We start from the raw sequence: 24,095 nt of genomic DNA, 5'->3' as shown, positions 1-24,095 counted from the left end.
ACCGGTGGGCGGGGCTATGCAAATAACGCGCGGGTTAGCGTAGTCTTATTAAGGGGGGCGGTCACACTATTTGAGAGATGTATTAATACTTACATTCATTCATTACTAGGTTGCCAATTAGCTGATCTGTCACCAACACCCGAAAGCCTGCCTTCCTTCCTGAAATGTGAGGCTATGCGAGTCTTTTCAATATTAAACTCTCAAACTGCTTTTATTATCACATCCCCCCCAAAAAAAGAATCATACAAAGACAGAATAATAAACTCAGACTGGAAAAATAAAAACACAAATAAAGTGAGACGAAGAACTTTTTTTTGGTGTGTTCGAAACGGGACGGAACTTTGCAAAAACAAGTAAGTTATTTCTGGTGTGGTGGAAGTAGGTCAGTGCCTGTGGTTCCACATTACTGCCCCCTGACGGCCTGCGCTATCGGAGGTTATAGTTTTAGAGAGGCGATGCTGAGCAGCAGTTCAGTCCTCCGTGTTCGTGGGCACGGGGCCCTCGGCAGCCCACAGCTCGGCCTGGTAGCGCTTCTTAAGCCCCTTCAGGTAGATGCGCAGGCTGTCGGGGTCTAGCCGCGAGTTCCTGGCTGCCTGAAGGAGCCGCGTGGCCAGGTGGTACACAGCCCTGTGCTTCAGAGCCTCGGGGTCACTCTGCTGCTTCTCCTGCAGAGACACAGAGAGGGGATGAGAGTGAGGGAGAGAGGGAAGAAGGGAAGGAGAGTGGAACAGAGAGAGAATGAGGGAGGGAGGGAGGGAGGGAGGGAGGGAGAGAGAGAATGGGAAGGGAGAGATCAGGAGGACCGGTGTTACACTGCCCTGTGATGCAGAATCTCCAGGTCGCTTTGCTGCTTTTCCTGCAGACAGAGAGGGGAGATAAGAGCGAGGGAGAGAGGAACATAGAGAAAGAGGGAAGAACGAAGGGTTAAGTGGAGAGGTGATACCTCTGTGGTTCAATTGTTAGATTCTCTTACAGACACAGAGAGAGGATGAGAGGGAGAGGGGAGATGGGAGGGAGGTAAGTAGTAGAGAAAGAGAAGTGAAAGAGTCAGGGTGGGGTTGAATCAGAGAGAAAGAATGTGGTGAAATGGTAAAGAGGGAGGGAATAAGAGGGAGAGAGGAAGCGTGATGAGAACAGGGCTCCTGCAGTAACTTGCTGGAAACAGTGGAATTGGTAGTTGCCGGTAAATTAGCAGGATAGGAAAAGTACAGAAAGCAGAATGATTCTCAGGAACTCCTGTCAGTGGGTTATCAAGGCTGCACCTACCCAGAGCTGCTTGTTGATCTGAGAGGTGATTTCCTTTGCTTCCTGTATTATAGAAGGTGGAAGGGAAGTAATCTCTGCAGCCCTCAGCCCTGCCATTCAAACAGACCAGTAAATCAGTCTCCCATAAAACACAGCACGACCATAAAAAGAGGTTACAGAATTAGATACAGACAGGGGGATATAGATAGAGACTGTAGACAGATAAGAGTCACTCACTGACAGATGGCTAGATTGAGCTAAACATACAGAACATACAGATTGACAGGCAGACTAATAAATAGACATGTATATACAATATAAGACTGCCAGACCAATAGATAAGGCACACAGACAGACAGACAGGTAGATGTTGTCTGATCTCACCGTAGTTCTTCTCCTCGGAGCGGCCTCTGCTCAGCAGGTATGTGTAGGTGACCTTCTCCGCGTTGCTGCTGGCGCTGCGCGTCAGCGTCACCCCCATGTGGTGGTTCTCCACGTTGGGGTACAGTGCCTCCAGCTGGCACAGCTCCAGGAAGTGCGTGGCAAACAGCGTGAAGGCCTGTGGGCAGAGAGCCAACAGCTCAGAGCGTTCACAGGTTCCTGGGAGCCAGTGTGCTGGTTACTGCAGGCAATCTATCTATCCCCCCGAACCCCCATCACCATCCCAGCTATATTTCTATTTACAACCATCATTTAGAATTGCTTAACTGCAGTTTACGAGCTGGGTCAGTTAGTGTGGATATTTGTTAAAGATTTTACTGCATTCCACATGCAGTGAAGCTTAGGCAAGCATGGATAAGAATGCATGGTTAAATAAAAGCATGGTAAACGTACCGTATAAATTAACAATGGTAAAAACAAGGAAAACTGAACAATGACTGTTCACAATTTCATAAGCCCCTAGCTCAGTCTGTAAATGTAGGTGCAGACTATACCCTGAAATTGAGCAGAAATTCACAGACTGCATGACAAATGCCAATCCCCTCCTCAGCGCTGGTGCCTCTCCCCAGCTCGTCTATAATGATGAGAGACCGGTCACTCGCGTTGTGGATGATGTAGCTTATCTAGGAGAGGACAAAAGACAAAGGCAAAGAAAAAAAAGTTTTGCTGAAGAAAAAAAAAAAATCAGAATGAAATAAAGACCTGTTTACTTAACAAAATAATAATTAAACAACTAAGAATGTGGCTAATGCTTGCACCCAAATGGTTTCTTAACAGAAAATGTGGTGCAAATTTTACAGTCTCCACTAAACACCCACCTATGCAACAACTAGGACTGATGAATATGAACACAAGACTTCAGTGAGAATCTTGTGAGGTTCTGAACTCTGCCAGGCATTTTCAGCAAATGGGGCTAGACTGCCTGTCCTAATACAGTCTGCATGCCACGTGATTTTTTTTAAAAGGTAATATATTTGACAGAGAAACACAGTATACCTCTTTCATTTCCACCATGAAAGTCGAGGAGTTTGTTTCAAAGTCATCATCCACCCCAATCCTGGTGAAAATCTGGTCTGCGATTCGAAAAGAGGCGTACTCTGCAGGTACAAAAGACCCTAGGAAAGGAGAGGACAGTCTTTCAGGGGAAAGTGTAAAAGTTACCTTGAATGCAATGGCATAAGAGTTAGAAACTCACACAAACCCTGCACCCATTCAATTGATCAGGAGCCAAGAGTTTGAGCAATCAGGCCCCCGTTCAATAAACTGTCCCTCCCCTATAGCATATGCATGAACAACTCCTAAATAGCAAACCCACAGGCTCGGGCAAGCCTTATCCATGCTGTGATGAGAAGTGGGATCAGTTCAGAGCTGATTTCGCAGGGGAGAGTGTCTGATTGCTCAAATTCAGTGCGAATGCTGCCTACCTATCTGAGCCATGACCTGACACAGCGCCACCTGTTTGAGGTAGGTGGACTTGCCACTCATGTTGGGCCCTGTGATGAGGATGAAGTTGCTCCCCTCGGAGATGTAGCTGCTGTTGGAGATGGGCTGCTGCCCCGAGATCCTCTCCAGGATGGGGTGTCTGCCCTGCTTGATGGCCAACGTGTCAGTGAATTCGGGGCGAACTGGAAAAAAAAACAAAAAAACAGCACAGCTCGCATTAAAACCGAAGTACACACAGGCAGATCATGAACAAAACAAGACGACACTGGGGTCTGTTGCAGTAATATGCACAGGGTTGGGTTTTAATAATACCGGTCTCCTGAAACTTAAAAACTTGCTTGGAAACTTTTCCTCTGTGTGTCGGTGTTCCAAAGAGAAATGATCAAACATCAAACACACCTTGTAAGGCATCCCCATTTACCCTCTGTCACAGAAAGACACGTCCTGCATTTGTTACTAACACTGTATTTTTTGAACATTTAATTTAACTGAACTCTTCCTTACTGTTAAAAAGTTACTACTTTACAAAGTAACTTGATTTTTACTATATGCAATTATTTCATTATAGAACCTGTAGTAGAATGACCCTCAAGGACTGAAAAACTAAACCTGACCATTTTTTACTATATGGTTTAAAAGAAGTCGACGTCTCTGGGTGTTAGACCTGTTTCCAGTCTCATTCTGGTGGAGAAAAAGACCTCAACATGTCTGCACTATTATCAGACTCCTAAAACAAAAGCACATTTCCCAGGCAGTGAATTAGGCGGTTCCCAAGACAACTCTTAAATACTGTTGTCAGCCTTCCAGTCAATTACAGTTTACAGTTAGCTCTGCAGAATACCTCCCCCAATCTGCCATGAACACCAACATCACAACTCTGTCTGATCTGCCTAAAAACAAATACTTCGAGTGAAATTCATTTCCAAGGAAACCTGTAGAGAGAAGTGTTATTTCAGCATTGTTCATTCTTACTTTTATGAACCTTTAACTGAACTCATCATTTCCTTCCTGATAAAAAGCTAATTGAACTGAGTGTTACTACTGTGATGATGATTATTATTATTATTATTATTATTATTATTATTATTATTATTATTATTATTATTATTATTATTAAAAGACATAAGAAAACAATGATTAAATCCATTTGTGCAGTGTTCTGACTTGGATAACATTTCAGTCAGGCATTAATTTTCGAGGAAATCTGTTAAAAACAGCCCACCAGCCCAGTGCAGATGCTTTGCTATGAAGGTAACGGCTACAGATCTCAGAATACACATAATACAATGTTCACTTGTGTAGTTCTAACTACAGTTCTAGGGCTGTAATTAGTCCCGGGGCAGTTCTGATCTTGCCTGCCCCTGTGCTGTACTTGCCGTAATCGGAGACAGTGCAGGCGTTTGCCAGGGAGAGCAGCATGTCTAGCATGGACACGGCGTCGGACAGCTTGTACAGGCAGTGCACGTGCTCGTGGATGGAGCTGAGCAGCTGACACACCACCCTGTGAACAGAGGGGAGGCACTTCAGGAGCAGGAAGCAGCAAGCCCAACACACAGGCTCATTAAAGGGGTGGCCAGGGCTTTCTACCTGGCCATTTCACATGACGCTGAACCTTCATGTCAAGGCTTCCCGTCATCATGACCAGGCTAAGCGTACAGACAGGACAGGACAGGACAGTAAGTAAACCATTAACACACAGTTTTGCATTATTTTACAGTATTCCTCAAGCCCTAATCAATATTAACAGGGAAGCGGAGGACATTACATTGCTCTGCATACATTCTTTGTACATTATTGCAAATAAAAAGCCAAATACAAACAAACAAAAAAAAGCAACAGTATAAATGCACCACTTAGTGCTCCAGTTTAATTAAGATGAATGAATACGGCGCATTGTGTTTGATTCTAATAACACATCATCATCTAAATTATTATTGCTCCTGCACTGCTTACTCATGCTGTGTTTTCTGAAAATGTAATTTAATTTTTTTTTACTGCTAAAAAAAGTTACTGCTGTAATAAGTGACTTGATTTTTATTACCAAGACATAACAAAAAAAAAAAAAAACAACATTTTTTGCAGTGTGTGGATCCTGCAGAATTCTACTGTAAATGCCTGTGGCCACTGGAAGAGTGCAATTGATTTCACATAATACAGCTGTGTGGTATTGACTCATGTCATCACAGGACACCCCTTACACGTAGGACATGTGGAAAATCTCACTCAAAGCCTCTTCACATCTGTCGTTCATTTTAATCATGTCTGCGGTAGTGAAGCTGTAGTTATTCCTGCATTTGGTGACCTGCAATGGGGAGACAGGTTGTGAGTACTGAACGTGTACGGTGTTCAAACTGAGCATGAATGAATGCATGCGTGCATGATTGGGATGATGTGCTTGTTTCTAGTTTGTATCTCCTAAAGGGAAGCACTGGAAAGAGGGAGCTGAGCCAGCCCCACAGGTATCCGCATTCTGCACCAACAGTCTGAACAGCAGCCCAATAAACAAAGACAGCAGGCCCAGGCAGAAAGGGAAGTTACCCACTCACTGTGCTTCAAGACTTGCATCCAAGAGAGAACAACAATACCCTTCAGTGTTACAAAACAAATAAACAACTTAACATATCTATTTATCTATCTATCTATCTATCTATCTATCTATCCATCTATCTATCTCTATACTGTATATTAACAAGCCCTTGCTTATTTCATGTTTTGTAAATTGGGTGTTTTTCTCCTTTGAGTAATTCACCAGTTCAGGACAAACACCCACGACACAGACTTTGTAATGTATGGTATTAATTTGATAAATATGAAGTATGCTACAGATGAAACACTTGATTACACAGTATGGAAAAAGTTTAAAAACAGTTAGCCTCAGACCCACTTGGTGGTGATTGGGGGAGGTGGCGGGACGTGACTCTTTTAAACAAAAAGAGACCAAAAGGGGACATAATGTGTGTGGGGGGGTTACAAACTGATTACAATGACCACTGTGGAGTTGATGGCTCAGCGACTTCCCCCATGTTCTGAGGGCCTGGAGGGTTAAAGCTTTGTGAATAAAGCATTTCCACTGCAGGACACACCTGAGGAGGAGAGTGGGGTTACCTTCATGAAATCCGATGGAAGCTGCCCGTCAGGTAAGACCACCCCATCCGTCTTCATCTGGATAAAGAACCCGCGAGCTGTGCTGAAACTGGTCCGCAGAGGCAGGTCAAACTTCTCTCCCAATTGTGTGACCATCCCTGTCAATATTCAGTCTGCATTGTCTGCATTCATTCATACAACTCTCTGCTTCACACGCTCATTGCTAAATCTGGTTGGCTTGGAGTTTATTTAATACAGTAGTTTTACAATCCCAAGATCGGCATTTTCAGCGATGATGATGCCAGCGATTAATTGATGGTAAATAAGCATCGTTAAACATCGTCCTGAACCTTAACAACAAACTAACATGCAAAGCGATCCAAGCTGCAGCTGATCCAAACACCACCATAGTTTAAATCATTAAATACTTTTTACAGGCAAAAAATACACTTCCAAATAGACTTGCATGCATTGTAAAATGTGTGGTTTTCACAATCGTGGCACACACAAAGTTGTTCTGTTTTCATTTGCCAAACAATGACAGCATTTCTGTATATCAGGTGCTGTTGAGATCAATTGAACAGACCCCAGACGCAGTATGCTGTGTGTGTGTGTGAAGATGTAACAATACAGCAGAACGCACCCGCAATGTCATCTACAATCTCAGTGTAGGCGCGGCGAGCAATGTCCAGGAACTCGTTGATGTTGGGCCGCACTGCGTAACATTTCTGCGTCCGCATGTTCAGGCTCCCCTTTGTGTAGCTGGTGTCATCGTTGATCACGGTTTTTATCTGCTCTAGGATGATATCAAACCTGAATAAACGTGCAAAAGACAGGGATGACAGTGGTGAACCAGACCTTCCTTTTTTATTAAACCGCTGGGCGATAGTCTCACTGCTGTCTGTCTCCTGGTGGGTTTTAAAGGGAATTGCATTTATCCTCATCAGTACCGCAAGCCATTTACAGGGAGAGTGGGATTTCCAATACAAATCATGAACGGTAAGTTATTGAATGCACCAGTGATTTATAAATGATGATATCAAGTTGCATTAAAATCAATAAAGGGTATGAGGAGGATGCCTCTGTACTATAAATGATCAAATCCATTAATAGAGCAGAAATGCCATTGCTTTTCTTGTAAACTGTTGCATGATATTTTAGGTTGAAATTGCACAATAATAATACAAATCTTTTTGTTTTAATGCAGGGGGTGCCACACTACACTCAACCAGACATCTTTTTTTTTTGACACTATACTTTAATTCCTGCCTGTCAGTGTTGCTGCTGCACTGAATTACCTGTTATCTTCTAGGGAGCTGCAGTACGCTTTCAGCAGAGGAGTCTGACAGTTCTTCAGCACAGCCTAACAATCAAAAACATGTGACTATTAGTCCTGACAGTGATATACTCTCACACACACAACCCTACCTCCCTATCCGCAGTGGTACTGTCTGCTTCACATTTACCCACACGCACACGGCCTTCACATTAATATAGTAAATGCCTGGTATGAAATACATAAGTAAGAAAAAATGTCTTTCCACAAAAGCTGAGGAGATCTGAAGGTCAGTGGGCGTCATCCTATCCTACAACCAAGCCTCTTTACACCCAAGAGCTCGATGGCGGGTGTCGGCTAGCATCTGCACCTGGAGGACAAAGGAAAAGGCCAGCAGGGTCTGCTGTAGCAAGATGTGGAGAAAGAGTCCATAGAGATGTTGCCTCCCTAACCAATGGCAGCGCAAGAGCCAATGAAGGTCAGAAACCGTGCAGTTCACCCTGCACAGCACGCAGTCATGCCTGTACCAGGTGAGTCACTCGGGGGGCCCATTAATCCGGTAATGACTCAGGAGAGAGACCACTCTGGAAGAGATTACAGACCTTTAAAGGCGCCACCAGCTCCAGAGTGTGCTTCAGGTTAATCACGTGCATTATCTTTGCTTCAGCCAACTGAACCTTCAATAGAAAGACAAAAAAAAAAACAACTGTAAGCGCAACAAATTCATTCACACCCCCTCTCTCTCTTCCTCTTTCCACCCTACTCAGTTATGAGGGACAAACTCAAAGGAGTGGTAATCAGAACTTTAACTCTTAGGATAACTCCACTCGAAACTGCAGACTGATATTGTAGTATATGTAGACAAAAAAGTATGGGGACGATTGATAAACAGATATGGGAGATGGGTGTGGGTACCGTTTCCTGCTTGGGGATCTGTACCAGGACTGAGAGCAGCTGGTCAATATCCAGAAAGCGTGCAATTGCTAAAAAAGAACAGAGAGAACACTGTTAACACACAGGCAGCCAGCATAAAAAGAGTCTGCTCTGCTCCTACTCGCCAGTCAGCACATGTCTGTTTTATACATCTGCGTTCAGGCACCTTGTCCAGGAGATATAATCGGTAAATCTTCTCATGTTGTTGTTTTTTTTTTTAAACCTCAGATAGAGCAGGAGCAAATGTTCTGTTCAAAGGACTAACAAGAGATCTGAAATATTTCACAAAAATAAGAAAAAGGAAGTAACCAAAAAACTTTTTTTTTTTTTTTTTTGATGAAATTGCAATATCAGTTGCCAGAACAGTAAAGCTCAACACACAGGCTTCCAGCAGATGTCGCTACAATCACATTCAAACAGGTAAAGAAAAGCAAACTTAGCAGCTATACCATATCCAAGGGCAAGACATTGTCATTACTCAGTCCAGCTCAAGAGACTACATCCTAACTCTTGGTAGACCAGGCTTATTAGGACACATTATTATAAAGGGAGGCCCAGCTAGGAAGGAAACAATTAAGAACCATTGGGACAGAATAGATCATTGACCCAGTGGGTTCTCATAATCTCGCTATTAGGAACCGAAATGAATCACATTAGACTCAAATGCAAACGTATTAGAAGGCTAGCAGATACAAATTCAACGCAGTTAATGCGATGACAGACAGACATGACAGACAGAGGGAAACAATCAATGCATTAGGGTCAGTATTTTGTACAAGGACCCTATACAGACCCCTGCCCTGTCCCCTCCTCACCCCCCTTTAAGCCGAAGAACAGCTCCTCGTCCTGCAGCAGCTCCTGCACGGAGTCCAGCCGCGTGTTGATGGTGTCGGTGTCCAGCAGTGGCTCCAGCACGTTGGAGCGCAGTCTGCGGCTGCCCCCGGGGGTCTTGGTGTAGTTCAGCACACCCAGCAGCGTGTGGTCGCTCCTGCAAGGAAGCATCCACGCCTGTTACACTGATGTACACTGGCAGTCATACTGTATGCTGTATATTACACGTTTTTTTTCTTGACATTGGTTAAGCGTTTACTAAATTGGGCTGGGTACAGTAAGTGTTTATTTGATTTAAAAAAATAATAATCTTTAAATAACTAATGAGAAAAAAAGTGTTTGCTGTATTTTAATAGTCTTAACAGTGGCAAATCTTTATACAGTCACCCTACAATCTACAGTATAAAACTCTTTTTTTTTTCTCCAGTGAACCTCACTGCATTTTTAGCATGTAGCAATGTTAATAAGACCAATAAATTAAGCTGGGGGAGTGGGGTGGGGACACAGCTGTATCAATATAGAGTTAAAGAACGACAGTATTTAGATCAGCCACTGTCTGCACCATTAAATTATCCCCCCAGGAGTTTTGTTACCTGGGGTCTCTGTTGTTCAGCACCAGCTCCAGGTTCTTGGCGGAGGTGGAGTCTATCATGGCTGTCTGCTCGCTGCCTCGGAAACTCACTTTCAGGGATTTGGGGGCGTAAACAGAGTTTTGGATAAACTCAAAGTACTTCAGCAGAGCTGCCGCAGCAGCCAGACAATAGTATCTAAAAAAATAAAAAGTGAATACAGTAGTTATCAAAGATTCTGCACCAACGGGTGAATCCACCGAAACGGGACGACTCTTTAAACAGGCTTTGTAGGATCCCCTGGCACTCTGTCAGCGTACAGCGATACATACTTAGCCTGGACCTCCATGAGCACAGTGCTGAACTCTGGAGCGCACAGCTGCTGAATGTATTCCAGCCCCTTTCGCTCATTGAAGTACTTTCTCTGTACTGCAGTGAAAGCCACGTTCTGAGAAAAAAGAGATACAAAAAAAATACAACAGATACACAGGCTTTCTGTATATTCATGCAGTTGCATGAAAACATTTTCAGCTCCCTTACAGGACAACAATGAACAGCTCACTATGAACAGCACACTACAGCACCCTAACATTGATCAAGGCAGGAGCCAAAACATTTGTCTACTCGACTTAATTTCTTATGATTGGCTTAGAATGTGTAATTGCGTGTTTTTAAGATAGTGATAAACATAGATTGCTCCTGAAGCATGACACAGATAAACTTGAGCAGCCACGGACATGAACTCGCCTGTGCAGTGCTTTTATACCCCCTTCGGGTGCGATTTTTAAATGTTTTTATTTGAGATTTTATAACAGTTTGTGTGAACTCGATGGAGTTCAAGAAGTTGCCCTGCCAAAACCTTGAAAAAAAACATACCGGTATATGCGTTATAAAATAGATACACAGATAGGAAACTTAGTGTGGCACAATGATACACACCGTGACTGAAGGGGACATTGTCAAACCTGTAGTAAAGACTGCACAGAAGGAGCACCTGTCTGTAAAGACCACTCTGAGATTTCTCACTCCAGTTTCCGTTTTCTTACCCTGAAGTTCTCTGTAATCAGACCGAACAGCTTCGTCCCTTTGCCCTTATCGCTGGCTGTGTCCGGCATTAATATTTCCAAAGGGGTTAGGATGTGGAGCTTCGTCACAACCTGCACAAACACAGACATCACTGGCAAGGTTGTAAAGGTTTAAAAGATAAACAGAAATACAAATTCGTATGGGTTAGTAGTTTGCAAACTATTTATCTAAAAAGTACTGTTATATGATGATCTTGCCTTGTTTAACCATTTATAGCGTCTTGGCAATAGAATGTGATCATATATCGACTGTATGTGAAAATCTATTTGAAATTTGAAATAAATGCAACAGTAAAATATAAACACAAAATATAAACTATAAGGACTATACTATATTAAATCAAGTCTACTTTCCCATTGCAAACAGGTACGAGAGTTTAAAATGTAAACGACAGTTTACACAAAAGGGTTAAAAGTTTAATCTATCAGACTCAGCTGTACGGCGCTGGTTACTTTGACAGTGCTGAAAAAAGACTATGTTAGTAAAATGTTTGTTTGTTTGTTTGTTTTACCTTGGCGTATGTTCCTGTGTCTGGGAACTGGGACAGTATTAACTCGGGACACCTGAGGTCAATGCTGGCAATGCCGATCTCACCCCGGGCCAGGCCACGGCCCTCCACCACTGCCACAATTACCGAGGCAACCGTGGCTGATGACACAGAGGAGGAGGTGGTCACTGCACAGGAGACACCACACAACAAGCAGCTTGAAACTGCCATTCTAAACTGTGTGTCAGTAACACATACCCCCGCCACCTAGCAGTATGGCAAAAAAGGTGACAACCATGACTTTTCTCAACAGTACAGTATGCACTGAATAGTACAGAAGCAGAAATGGCAACGAATGGTTTAATGGAAATTGGATAAGTGGTATTTAAGACCTTATTAGGGAAGCAAATGAAGTGTTCTCAAGATACACAGAAAGTTATTCCACATAATAACTGATAACAGCTCACTCAGTAGTAAATGCTGCAAGGCAGCTGCAGCTGGGCAAAGGTCTCTGTATACCTGGGGAACGGCACACATAAGAGCAGCTTGAGCTGATCACTGGAAAGGGAAACCCTACTCACAACTGCAGGGCAGAGAGAGAGGCAGTGACTGGAGGAGTGGGCAGGTTGAAGCTGGCAGTGTCGTGTGATGGCCTGTCGAACCCGGCTCTTTTGCACAGTGATCAGGACGCTCTCTTGCAGGTTCGCACCCAGCCTCCACCCTGTTTCACCAGTACCCTACCCTTCCCTTGTTCAGTCCGCGAGAGAGCCCTAGCTTGGGTTAAGAACACATATTTAGCTAGTTGAAGGCCTCTGTGTTTTGTACCTGTGTGCTCAGTCTGGGGTGTGCGTGCTCGGTAGGTGGCTGTCACCCCATGGCCGGCTGAGACAGGGGTCCTCTTGAGCCGAGGGGTCCCGCAGCCCCACACTGAGGAGCTGCTGGTGCCCGGGGTGAAACTCGGCACACTCGCCCATCCCGTATTGGAGCTCCGGTCTCCAAGGCAGGAATCTGAATACAAACACACAGCAGCCCCAGGGTAGTCTTCATATACTAACTGAAACTATCTGAACACAAACACACCCCAGGGTAGTCTTCATATACTAACTGAAACTATCTGAACACAAACACACCCCAGGGTAGTCTTCATATACTAACTGAAACTATCTGAACACAAACACACAGCAGCCCCAGGGTAGTCTTCATATACTAACTGAAACTATCTGAACACAAACACACAGCAGCCCCAGGGTAGTCTTCATATACTAACTGAAACTTTATAAATTAAATGACAAACATTCAACTATATGTTTTTTAAACCAAAAATATACTTTTGTAAGAGATACTTTTTTTTTGTTTTAAGTGTCATAGTTTATAGTTTGTGCATATATTGTTTGTACACCACTAATTTACCAACTATGAATCTGGGTATCACCAGGCGTGGTTGGTTGGTCGCTGCCAATAAACACAAATTCTGGTACCGCTGTGGCAACTGCATTCACATAATAATAATAATAATAATAATAATAATAATAATAATAATAATAATAATAATAATAATAATATAATGTACCGTAAATAATAGTACGATGACTGTACTTTTTATGTTAATATAGGCCTTAATAATAATAATAATAATAATAATAATAATAATAATAATAATAATCTCTTCACCACGGTATTAATGTAGGCTCCCCTGATGCAATGTCAATATAACAATATCAATTATACTCACCGCCTCTGGACCCTGCTTTGGCGCTAGCTCTGCCGACGGCGGCCCCTGATGTGCGGGCCCCTGAGGAGGTGGCCGGACCGCTGCCAGTGCTTGCGGCTCGGAAAGAGCCGGATCCGGAGCCGGAGCCGGAGCTCCAGGACCCAGTCCGCGGCGTCAGTGGCAGAGTAATCGGGGCAGGCGTTACCGGAGACGGGGAGCAGCGGCCGGACACTGAGCTGCCACCTGTCGTCTCCTCAGTAGCGCTACGAAACATCTTTACAGCGAGAATGTGAGTGAGAGAGTGAGTGAAAAAAGAGAAGAATGAAGATCTGCAGAAGAGTGATCCGTTCAACCTCACCCGACAAAGACGCGCGCAACACCCCGCCTCCGCGGCGCGAGCAACACCCCGCCTCCGCGGCGCGAGCAACACCCCGCCTCCGCGGCGCGAGCATGGGAGATACTTCAAAAAAACCGTTACACTCACGAGAGCGTTCATAATTTAAAAAAAAAAAAAAAAAACAACCATATATATTAATTACCGGTATGCTTTCATCTGTGGAGCTGCTTCAAAATGAAAATAATGTTACCAGAGGTAAGAATAGGAAAAAAAAATGTAAAATACTGTAGTTGATATGGTCTGCCTAGAGGGTCAGATAACAGGTGTGTTTCTCCTTTTGATAAAGTTAAAAAAAAAAAAACAGAAGTAAACACAGCAGATATCACATTTAATAAGTAAGTTAAATTGTTTATTTTGCTTTCTCTTTTTTTTTTTTAATTATTTATATATGTGTTCATAATGCTAACAACAGAACGGCTCGATAATTGTTGTTTCTCTGAAAGGAACAGGCAGTACACAGCGCTGCCTACTGGCAAATAGTCTCCGTTAATTGACATCACGTTTCTGCAGAGCTGCTGTCCTCCCTCCTCAGTAGTTGTGTTTTGTTAGACTCAAGATGGAGGCGCCGGTAGTGGGAGAGTCGGGAGGTGAATATTTCACCCGAGAAGTGGAGAGGCGAGCGGGCTCCCCGCTGCGCATCAAGCAATGCAGCAAAGGCGACGTGGGCTGCGTGGTGTGGGACGCGGCCATCGTGTTGTCAAAATACCTGGAAACGGAGCATTTTGTCGAGCACAACACCGGAGTTTATAAATGGGTGAACAAGAGAGTTTTGGAATTGGGCTCGGGGACGGGAGTGGTGGGTCTCATGGCAGCGACATTAGGGTGAGACTCAGTCAACGGGCTAAATTAATCCCAAGAAATTTCTGTATATATATATATACATTGTAACATTTTCACATTCATATAAAACGATCATAAAAAGAAAAAGCATGTGAAAATAAAATATTGTTCTACTGCAGTTACTGTACTCTCAAATATAGTGTCTCATTGAAGTTTCGAGAAACGCACTGAATCATGTGCAACATGCCCAGGTTGTGTATAGTTTTACCATAGACACGTGTAACGCGGGCTAGATCGTAGATTTGACAGGCACTGCGGAATGCCAGCAGTGCAAACAAACATTTGATTCGACATCACAAGACGTGTTAGTGAGGAAGCGATCCTGAACTCGGGTAAAATGGCATTAACGTTACTGAAAATATAAAACAATATTTTGAAAATTCAGAATAATTGCAAAACACAATTGAATGTATCATCATGACAGTAAAAATGAAAACGTTCTACTACAACACTGTTGGTGGCCACTGGGTGGTGCTATAACCCCCCATTTAAAAATGTAATTCGTTGCAGAAGGTGCAGAATATTGATTAAAACGCGCTTCCAGTAGGGGATGAGGTGATCGGATGTTTCGGCTTTGTTGGCTGGTTAAAATCACAAGGTCTCGCAAACTAGCCAGCGAGCGGGGACTGCAAACTTTACTGAACAGCAAATCTGCAGTTAACCAGGAGAGCGCGATCTGTAATGTAATCCAATGATTTTTGATAAAGGCGTGGCCTTTTTTTCTTCCCCCAGGGCCTGTGTCACAGTGACTGATTTGGAGGACCTGCAGAGTTTAATGGAAGTGAATATTAAAGAGAATCAGCACCTGGTCACTGGGTCGATCCAAGCCAAGGTACTAAAATGGTTTGTACAGCACTTAAACTCATTTTGTCTGCTTGCTTGTTTGTTTTATTTGATCTCTTTCTCTTGACAAATCCATGCATACTGTAAAAGCAACAGGTTATCTAAAATGGTGTTGTCTGAAATACCAGAACACAGTATAAATAAGAAACAATATCCACAGCTGTGAGTTCAGAGGAAGGAATATTGTGAATCTTGTTCCACTGTATTTTTATTGTGTGCAACTTGCTAATAAGTGAGTCAGTGATCACTCCAGCAGGTGCTAGACTAGAGAATTAAAAAGCGGTGGTATTTAAGTCAGCTAGTGTTTAAATCATTAAAATAGCCCCTGTGCCTCACAGGAACTGAAGACAGCTCCTCTTCCAGTATGACGGCTACAAGTTCAATCTAACGTGCAGAGATGTCTTGGAACGTCTGTCTAATTGTAGAAGGTAGCGAAATAAAACAATCCTGAAATGGTTCTCTCTCTGTTCCTTTGCACGAAGGGGGGAAGACGGGAGTGAGTTTCTGCCTTCACCTGATTACATTCTCATGGCAGATTGCATTTACTACGAGCAGGTAAAGATGTGTTTTCTCTCTTGTGATTGGAAAAACAACCATTTAATAAAACAACTGCCTGCCATGGTAAACCTTTCTAAAGGGACTCCACGTGTGACTTTAGTAGACTGTCACTCAGCCCCAGTAAAACATATGACTATACTATCAATATACATGTAGATATTCAAGGGTAAAAACAGTGTTGGACCAAGAAAGTGTTAAAATAAAAATGAATTAGAAAAATGAAATAGAGTTGTCTGTATGCTTGTGCTTCTCCTGGAACCCCTGGATCTTCCTTCGCAGCAAGACAAGCAGTTCTGGGATGCTAGCATGCATAACACCAGAACCCTCTGGATACACTGTGCTTCAGAAACACAATTAACAGGTTACAATTGGATAAGATGTCCCAGTATGGAGGCAATGGCAAGCTCAAGATTGTTTGATGCTGGAAGTTGTGTGAATTGGAGCTCTCCATTGCTGTGGAAGTCAAGGGCTATGAAAGGCTTAGCTTGATATCTGATTTATTATCAGTGTAACAAATGCTGCATTTTCACAGACTGGCCCTGTGGCTTTGTTCTCAATGTGTGCCCCAGTGTTTTGAGCGTGGTACTGTATCTCACTGGAAGCATCCCAGTCTTACAAACAGCCATTATTCCTCCTCTGTGCAATGGCTAGAGGCCAGATTCATAGACAACATGCATTACAAAGAGTCGATTTGTTGTGTTTTTTTTTTTTCACTGCTCCGACTTGTCTTTGCTTGTTTTGGTAACACTTTAAAATAAGTGTCTGTAATTCCAAAGTAACTAACACATGATTTCCTTACATCATTACAGACACACCAATTCGTATTGAATTCAAAAGTCGCAAGCATGACTTCATAACATTTCCCTTCATACCCTGAAATAATCACGAACAGACACTTGTTTAAAGTGTTACCCTTGTTTGTTTGTTTTTTATCACTGCGCCCGTACATATGAATGCAACACTTTAAAGATGTACACATATCTGGAGAACTGCTTATGAGATTGTGAGGAAACTTGGGAAGCGCATTCCTCAGCAGCACACGACTGTGCGTACCAGAGTGTTGGGATATATGGAGGAACCCGTACTTTTATCCGTCCATATTTTTACATGTACATACCGTGGGTCATAGTAATGTAGAAATCTACTCTTTCTTCATACTGCTGGCCCTGAGTTTGTATTCACAACAGTGGGAATTGGGGGTGGGGGTGTATGTTGCTGACTTATTTTTTGAAACTGCAGCCCGAGCAGCGGTGAGAAGGGCTGCCGTGTGGAGCTGTAGCTGAGCTTGCCTTTCCCTGTCTCCTCAGTCTCTGGATCCTCTTGTGAAGACCCTGAGAGAGCTGGCCAGTGCGGAGACCTGCATTATCTGCTGCTACGAGCAGAGGACCATGGGCAACAACCCCCAGGTGGAGCAGCTGTTCTTTGAGGTGAGTCCCGCCCCTGCTGCGTTGTTTTTGCACTGAGGAATCATGGATTGACTCAATGAGTCGAAGGCTTTCCAGACAGTCAGGAGCTCACTAGTTTCAATCCTGGATGTGCCAAGTGGGCCTGGGCATTGTTCACCTCATCAGAGTTCAGCGCCCTCTTCTGGACAGGCAAGGCAGATAATTCTCAGGCTGGGCCATTTATAGTTCAGTGGTGGGGGTGGGGGATTGTGTTTTTTTCAAGATCACAAGATTATTTCAGGATTTTGACATTTCAAACTGGTCTAGATATTGAGAATTTATCTTGAGCTCACCAGATTGGAACCCACCCTGTGCGTGATCCAGCAAGACACCCTAGATAGGTTCTCAGGTTCTGACATCAAGTGTGAGGGTATCGTGGAACATTTCAAATAGTGAACTGGACCTGCATGATAATCTAAAGTTTGCTTTCGTATTGTCATGTTAAACAGCACTGTATGTCAATAGATAGGGATGTAGATACATTTGCCAGCATGTGCATCTAGGTAAAGGCTTCAGGTTGGCAATCTAATACACCCACTAATTTACCTTTCACAAAAAAACTTAGCATAAATCTGTCCACAAAGAGTCTTTTATTGCTTTAAAAAAGAAGTGAAAAAAGAGTCTGTTTTGTTTGTATTTTATTTTTTCTGCGGATTGCCTCTCCTGACGCTTCCCGCTGTTTCCTCCCTGCACAGCTGCTGCGGAGGGACTTTGCCGTTGCAGAGATCCCCCTTGAGAAGCAGGACGAGGAGTACCGCAGCGAGGACATTCGCATACTGCACATCGTGCGCAGGGAGAGATGACAGCCAGCGGCCGCGTGGAGCAGGAAGGGGCCTTGCACCACAAACTGCAGGGCTGCGTTTCTCATACTTCACCTTCTGTAGCTGCAAGAAGAGGTGACAGCAAGCCACATCGTAGGGGAGTAATCTTCACGTAGGAGCAGGGCTGGATATTTAGGGTAACTAGACCACATCCTTTACTTGAGCACTGTGAGGATGTGGTCTAGACTAGCTCGCCATAACGTTCTCCAGATACGAAATAGACAGTACCAGGGACTTGCTATTCTAGTAGTACTTCATGTGCATAGCAGTTTGATTATATTCTGGTCTGGTTAGGCTTAGCATAGCAGCTTTGACCAGTCCTAAATGTGATACGCTTGAGCCATGTGATTTCTATCATGTGTCTGCTTGTAAAACCAGGAGTGGCTCAAACTGCTCTGCAAGGAGAGTCTCACTATTTGCATCCCTGCTGTTTCAGTCCAAAATACATTTACTGATGTATTTTGATTCCCATTTTTAAAAGCTGTTAACTGTACACTTTTGGGGAAACCACCTGTGTTTTGGGGGGAACGCTTTGCTGGAACAGTCTGCTGTTGTGCTTATATAAATAAAGGTGTGTACAGATTTTCATATCAAACTAACAGGTCGTTCACAAGTTCTAAGAGTCACAGGCTTTATTAGAAACAGACAAACATCCATCCATTCAAGAAACTGTATAAAGACAGCGTGTGTAGAGAAACATTATATTTAAGGTAGGTCAAAATCTGGATTGGGATATTTCTGTTAGTTTTGTTTCTTATTTTATTGTAAGAGCCCTTTTGAATAAAACACATGTGCGATCAACCAGGGAGTCTGCACTAATATTATTATTCATCAGCCACCTGAGCCCTCTCCAATCACACACACACACACACACACACACAAAGCGAACAAGCTAATTATTTTATTAACCCAATTTCTCACCCTGCATGGACGAGCAGCAGCAGCGGGAAGAAGGACATGTAAAAGGGAAGTGGGGTTCCTTCTATTACATGCAGCCCTAATCTCATTAGCTCTTTGACTCCTAAACAAATGTCTCTGATCCCTTTGCTTGGGTGCACAGCCTCCTCTGTGAACATCTGTGCCTCCACATTATAACAATACAGCGCACTGACCTGGTAAAATCATGAACATCGACCGAGCCTTTAAACAATGCCTTGTTAGTGCTGCTACATCATTACAGACGCACCATTAGCCTCTCTGGTCGGGCTGTGCGGGAGGGATGCTTTCTGAACCTTCGAATGACGTCGCCTCTTGCCTTGCATAAGCTCCTCTAATATACAGTGTAGCGGAGCCTGATATTGATGTGATACAGCCATCTGAAATGGCTTTGCATCTGATAGTTTGTATGAGATGGAAATAACATCACATGTTAACTGTGTATATATAAATAATGCTTTACACAAAACTTTAAAATTACATGGGACAGTGCTGTTGTGTGATTTGGCCGGTCAGATTCCTTTCATGGAACGCCTCTAATGCTTTTTATGAGAAATTCCAAACATATCACCATTCCTTGGATTCTGAATCCTGCCCCACCCAATCCTCCAGCATAGATTTGAACCCGGAAACCAGATTCCAAAGTCCCATGATATTTCTGGCTCCCGAACACAGCATAAAATCAGCGCGATGCAGCCAACATGTGAAGAATGCCACCCCCAAAGGAGCTGCTCTATCACTGCGCTGGTTCTGTACGGAGGAGCAATGATGACTCGGCAGCTGCAATAGGGTGGGGCTGCCATTGGTAGAATGAGAACATTTTGGTGTCACAATGGCATGAACTAATACACACTGCGGTGCCAAACAGGCAGCGGGCTGCCATTTCAAAACCACCGTGTTGTCATTGCTGGGAATGCCCTAATTGCCCAATGGTTGCGGATGTGTTTATTTTATTCTATTTCATCCCAGCACTGAACCACCGGGGGGTCGGGGGTCGGTATTTCTGTTTTTTCGGATGGAGGTGCAGCACCAGATTAACTGCCCATGAACGTCGCGTTTCATAAAGATAGAAACAGTGGTTGAGTTCATTATCCTGCACGCCCTTGCCTTTCTGTACTGGCTATTAAGCTCATAGCGCTGGGCACCGTTACAATCCCCTCTGCAGCGGAGAGGATATGTTTAGACTAATTGATTTGACACAGAGCAGCTATTGTAAAGGCTGCGTGACTGCGTCACAGGATTTACTGGAGTTTAACACAGATTGCCATGTTTTTTAATTTGCTTTACCGGCCCTCCCTGAACTTTGCTGATCTCTGCTTTAACAATGCTGTGCTTTTGCATTAGTATAGAAGGGTGTGCACTGAGGGGGTGCAGGTGTAGCGCTGCTATAATTAATTGGTGCCACATTCAGTCTGAGGATCACTAAGCATTTCTCCAGGCAGCTGTATGTCACTTTACCACGCAGAGCTCTTTGCTGTGTAGATTTGTATTAAGTGCTACAAAATGAGCTGCTGACAGGCTGCTTCCCACCTGGGACGCCCAGAACGATGTCTTCTAAATAAACAAAGGGGCTTCCCTGCTAGGAAGGAGGAACCCGAGCACTTTATCTAGGTTTGTGGAAAATACTGTTTTGGGGGAAAAAGAAAGAAATCGTTCTGCTCAGATCACCATCTGTGCTTCAGTCCTGTACTCGGCATGTTTACTGCCCCTGGGCAGGCTACCATTGCACACGTGTGAATTGGTGACCTCATTGTCCAGATTCCTGAAATCGTGAGCCACAGATCAAGCAAAGTGTGGGCCCGCCAGACACCAGTGTTTCCATTAAGATCAGTGGTGCAGCAAGGAAATGATCCACCCCGCAACACAGCTTCCCTAACAGCTGTTGTCAGGAGCCCTGAACACTTCCTCTCTTACCCTCAATAGAACATTTCTTAAAGGGCCAGATTCCTATTTTTGTGTCAAGATTGCGCCTCATAGAGGTGCAATTACAGTACCATGCCGGTCTGGTGAGATGCTGTTTGGTCACCTGCAGTAAATCCTTCTCTACAAAGCTGCTACCCCAGTCACTGGCACATTCTTATGTGAACTGACTCCTAGAGGGCTGCAGGTGCTCTAGCGTGTGTCTCATATGAAGGGCACGAGGAGAAGTGACACAGAACCACAGAGAAACACGACTTCCTCAGTGTGGCTGAGAGCAACGATCTGTGACTACACACGCTCACCAGCACACACATACACCAACACACACACCCCCCAACACACACGTACACCAACACACACACACAGACACCCCAACACACACGTACACCAACACACACACACACACACATACACCAAAACACAGACTGGAACTGTTCACAGCTCGACCTGTGCACACTTTCTCCCAGCCTAGCCTAGCTTACATGCAGACCGTATCTACACACACTGCAATGATGAATCTGTCAAACACATGAGGGTGTTGCTTTTTCCCCTGTGCTGTGCAGAAGGTTCACTGTCCTGGTTGCACAGCATCGACCGCATGTCACCAATCACACAGGACTGGATGGGGAGGGGATTTCTGAGGTGGCTGAATATTTTTCTCCTCATCTGATTTTTTAACGGTCAGGTTTCTTACAGCACGGTGTGTCACGTGGTTTGCTAATTTTATTCTAAAAGACAGAATGCAAAATTAGAGGAAGCTCCATCTGCACAAGAGCTATAGTCAGATCAACCTTAGATAAAGTAGAAGTGAAATAAACGGCCTGCTTACCGATTTTAATAGCTTTCAAACACTTAAAAACAAATACAAGTCGTATCTTCCATGTGTTATGGTTGCATTAACATGACTGGATTACAGTCATAACAGCAGCAATAACTGGTTGATGTAAATCTACTACACAGCTCGGTAACTTATGCAGAGACAATCTCTGTTGGTAGAAGTCTAAGTAAAAAAGGCAAATTACATAACTTAACAGGCCAAAGTAGTTTGCTATTTCTCGTAACATGAACAGTTTATTAACCGTTTACAAAAAATAGTGCTAATTGCACTGTGACTGTAGCTAGCAGGGCTGGTGAGTGGCTTACACCTATGCATATGAACTATACCAAGGGTAGGCATGCCATTCCGTTTCAGTACAGCGTCAGAGGGTATTGAAATGACTTGGGAGAGGGGGGCGGGGGATTTAGGGAGGCAGAACTGAGTCAAAGAGCGAGGCTGTGGTCAGGCAGGCTTCCCCTTCGCATCGTCACCCTGGAGCAGAGCGAGCTGATAAACGCTGTGCATCCGCCATGCTCGAGTCAGAGAGCCATGGAGCTAGCCATGTGCGCCACAGCTCGGGGGCGGCTTCTCAGAATCCGTACGGAAACATTCGGAAAGTATTCCGTCACTCTGTCAGGGTAATCACGCAGACTGCTCAGGATGTGGCTAGTGCAACGATGCTTGAAACCTATACAACGTTCATGTAAAGAATGTTATTTACAGCCTGCTTTATTCACTAGGTTAGGGGTGTGCTGAGCTACTCATATTTCATTCAGGCAATGAGAATGGTACAGGTAAATGTGCTAACTGTCCAGCAGGTGGCCTTGATGTACATAATATACATAGTATAGAATATATAGGTGATAATGTAGTAATGTGGCCAGTAGGCAGAGTCTAGACACCCCTACTATCCTCAAAAAAGAAACCCCTGTGCAGCTGACGGGTGAAACTAACTCACTGTTTACAACACAACAAACGGCTGTGTTTCCCTAACAGAATCGAGCATCATTTCAGCAGACAGCTGTTTGTTATTGCTGTGAGTTTCACACACGCCTCAGCATGGAGTCACGAAGCACTCCCACTGGCAATCCTCGCCTCTCATCAGCTAGCTCTCTCCGCTCTCTCGAAGTGAGAGCAAATCACACAGCGCTCCCATTACTGTTCACAGGAACCGAGGGGTCTAAAGGGGATAAACGTCTCTCCTGTCTGTGATGTGGCTGTGGTATACCCTGGTCAGAGTCTAGTGAAAGCATAGGGGGGAATCTTGGTAGAGTAGCTAAGTTTACAAAACCTGGCTGAAGTTGATTTTGAGTGACTTTCATGCTTATTATGTGTATAAATCTGGTTCTCTTGTATTTCAAATGCTGACACACTGATGTGCTCAACACACACGCACACACACTTTCATTCAGGAGGCCAGCGTTCCATGAATATTCCAGCGCCATCTGCACACAAACCCGATCCTGAGCTTAAATCACAAACCTTTAACTTCATCCTAACCTTAAAGTCACTTCATCAGACTGCAAGATCGCTCTTCAGAAATATTATCATTTTTACAACAGCTATGCAATATGGATGTTTCCAGAGTATTTCATATCTCTAGCCTGCGTTCCGTACGCATAGCAAGTGCATTGGGTCGCTGTATTGAGTGTGATTGTAGCTCTGTTCCGTGCTGTGTGATTGTATTGAGTGTGATTGTAGCTCTGTTCCGTGCTGTGTGATTGTATTGAGTGTGATTGTAGCTCTGTTCCGTGCTGTGTGATTGTATTGAGTGTGATTGTAGCTCTGTTCCGTGCTGTGTGATTGTATTGAGTGTGATTGTAGCTCTGTTCCGTGCTGTGTGATTGTATTGAGTGTGATTGTAGCTCTGTTCCGTGCTGTGTGATTGTAGCTCTGTTCCGTGCTGTGTGATTGTATTGAGTGTGATTGTAGCTCTGTTCCGTGCTGTGTGATTGTATTGAGTGTGATTGTAGCTCTGTTCCGTGCTGTGTGATTGTATTGAGTGTGATTGTAGCTCTGTTCCGTGCTGTGTGATTGTATTGAGTGTGATTGTAGCTCTGTTCCGTGCTGTGTGATTGTATTGAGTGTGATTGTAGCTCTGTTCCGTGCTGTGTGATTGTATTGAGTGTGATTGTAGCTCTGTTCCGTGCTGTGTGATTGTATTGAGTGTGATTGTAGCTCTGTTCCGTGCTGTGTGATTGTAGCTCTGTTCCGTGCTGTGTGATTGTAGCTCTGTTCCGTGCTGTGTGATTGTAGCTCTGTTCCGTGCTGTGTGATTGTATTGAGTGTGATTGTAGCTCTGTTCCGTGCTGTGTGATTGTATTGAGTGTGATTGTAGCTCTGTTCCGTGCTGTGTGATTGTAGCTCTGTTCCGTGCTGTGTGATTGTATTGAGTGTGATTGTAGCTCTGTT

At 44.0% G+C, this 24,095-nt stretch overlaps 2 protein-coding genes across 2 annotated transcripts; one reads left to right on the top strand and one right to left on the bottom strand.

The window, feature by feature from the left end:
* Positions 1 to 90: 90 nt before the first annotated feature.
* Positions 91 to 13,573, bottom strand: LOC117973882 (mutS protein homolog 4-like). Its single transcript, XM_058986594.1, has 20 exons — positions 13,128 to 13,573; positions 12,221 to 12,403; positions 11,420 to 11,583; positions 10,869 to 10,979; positions 10,155 to 10,270; positions 9,847 to 10,020; positions 9,238 to 9,410; positions 8,405 to 8,472; positions 8,092 to 8,166; positions 7,512 to 7,576; positions 6,857 to 7,026; positions 6,235 to 6,371; positions 5,328 to 5,431; positions 4,506 to 4,630; positions 3,111 to 3,311; positions 2,683 to 2,801; positions 2,181 to 2,309; positions 1,630 to 1,804; positions 1,267 to 1,355; positions 91 to 665 (listed from the first exon to the last, which is right to left on the bottom strand). The coding sequence occupies exons 1-20, from the start codon at positions 13,378 to 13,380 to the stop codon at positions 471 to 473; spliced, it is 2,826 nt and encodes a 941-aa protein (XP_058842577.1). The 5' UTR covers positions 13,381 to 13,573; the 3' UTR covers positions 91 to 470.
* A 425-nt stretch (positions 13,574 to 13,998) lies between these two features.
* On the top strand, positions 13,999 to 18,811 carry LOC117421999 (protein N-lysine methyltransferase METTL21D-like). The gene is made up of 5 exons (XM_034036579.3): positions 13,999 to 14,325; positions 15,076 to 15,186; positions 15,669 to 15,741; positions 17,052 to 17,171; positions 17,885 to 18,811. Exons 1-5 carry the CDS (start codon positions 14,060 to 14,062, stop codon positions 17,990 to 17,992), a joined length of 678 nt encoding a protein of 225 aa, XP_033892470.3. The 5' UTR covers positions 13,999 to 14,059; the 3' UTR covers positions 17,993 to 18,811.
* The last annotated feature ends 5,284 nt before the right edge of the window (positions 18,812 to 24,095 follow it).

This window comes from Acipenser ruthenus, chromosome 15 (genome assembly GCF_902713425.1).
Source record: "Acipenser ruthenus chromosome 15, fAciRut3.2 maternal haplotype, whole genome shotgun sequence".
NCBI lineage: Eukaryota > Metazoa > Chordata > Actinopteri > Acipenseriformes > Acipenseridae > Acipenser > Acipenser ruthenus.
This window is presented reverse-complemented; position numbering and strand designations above follow the sequence as displayed.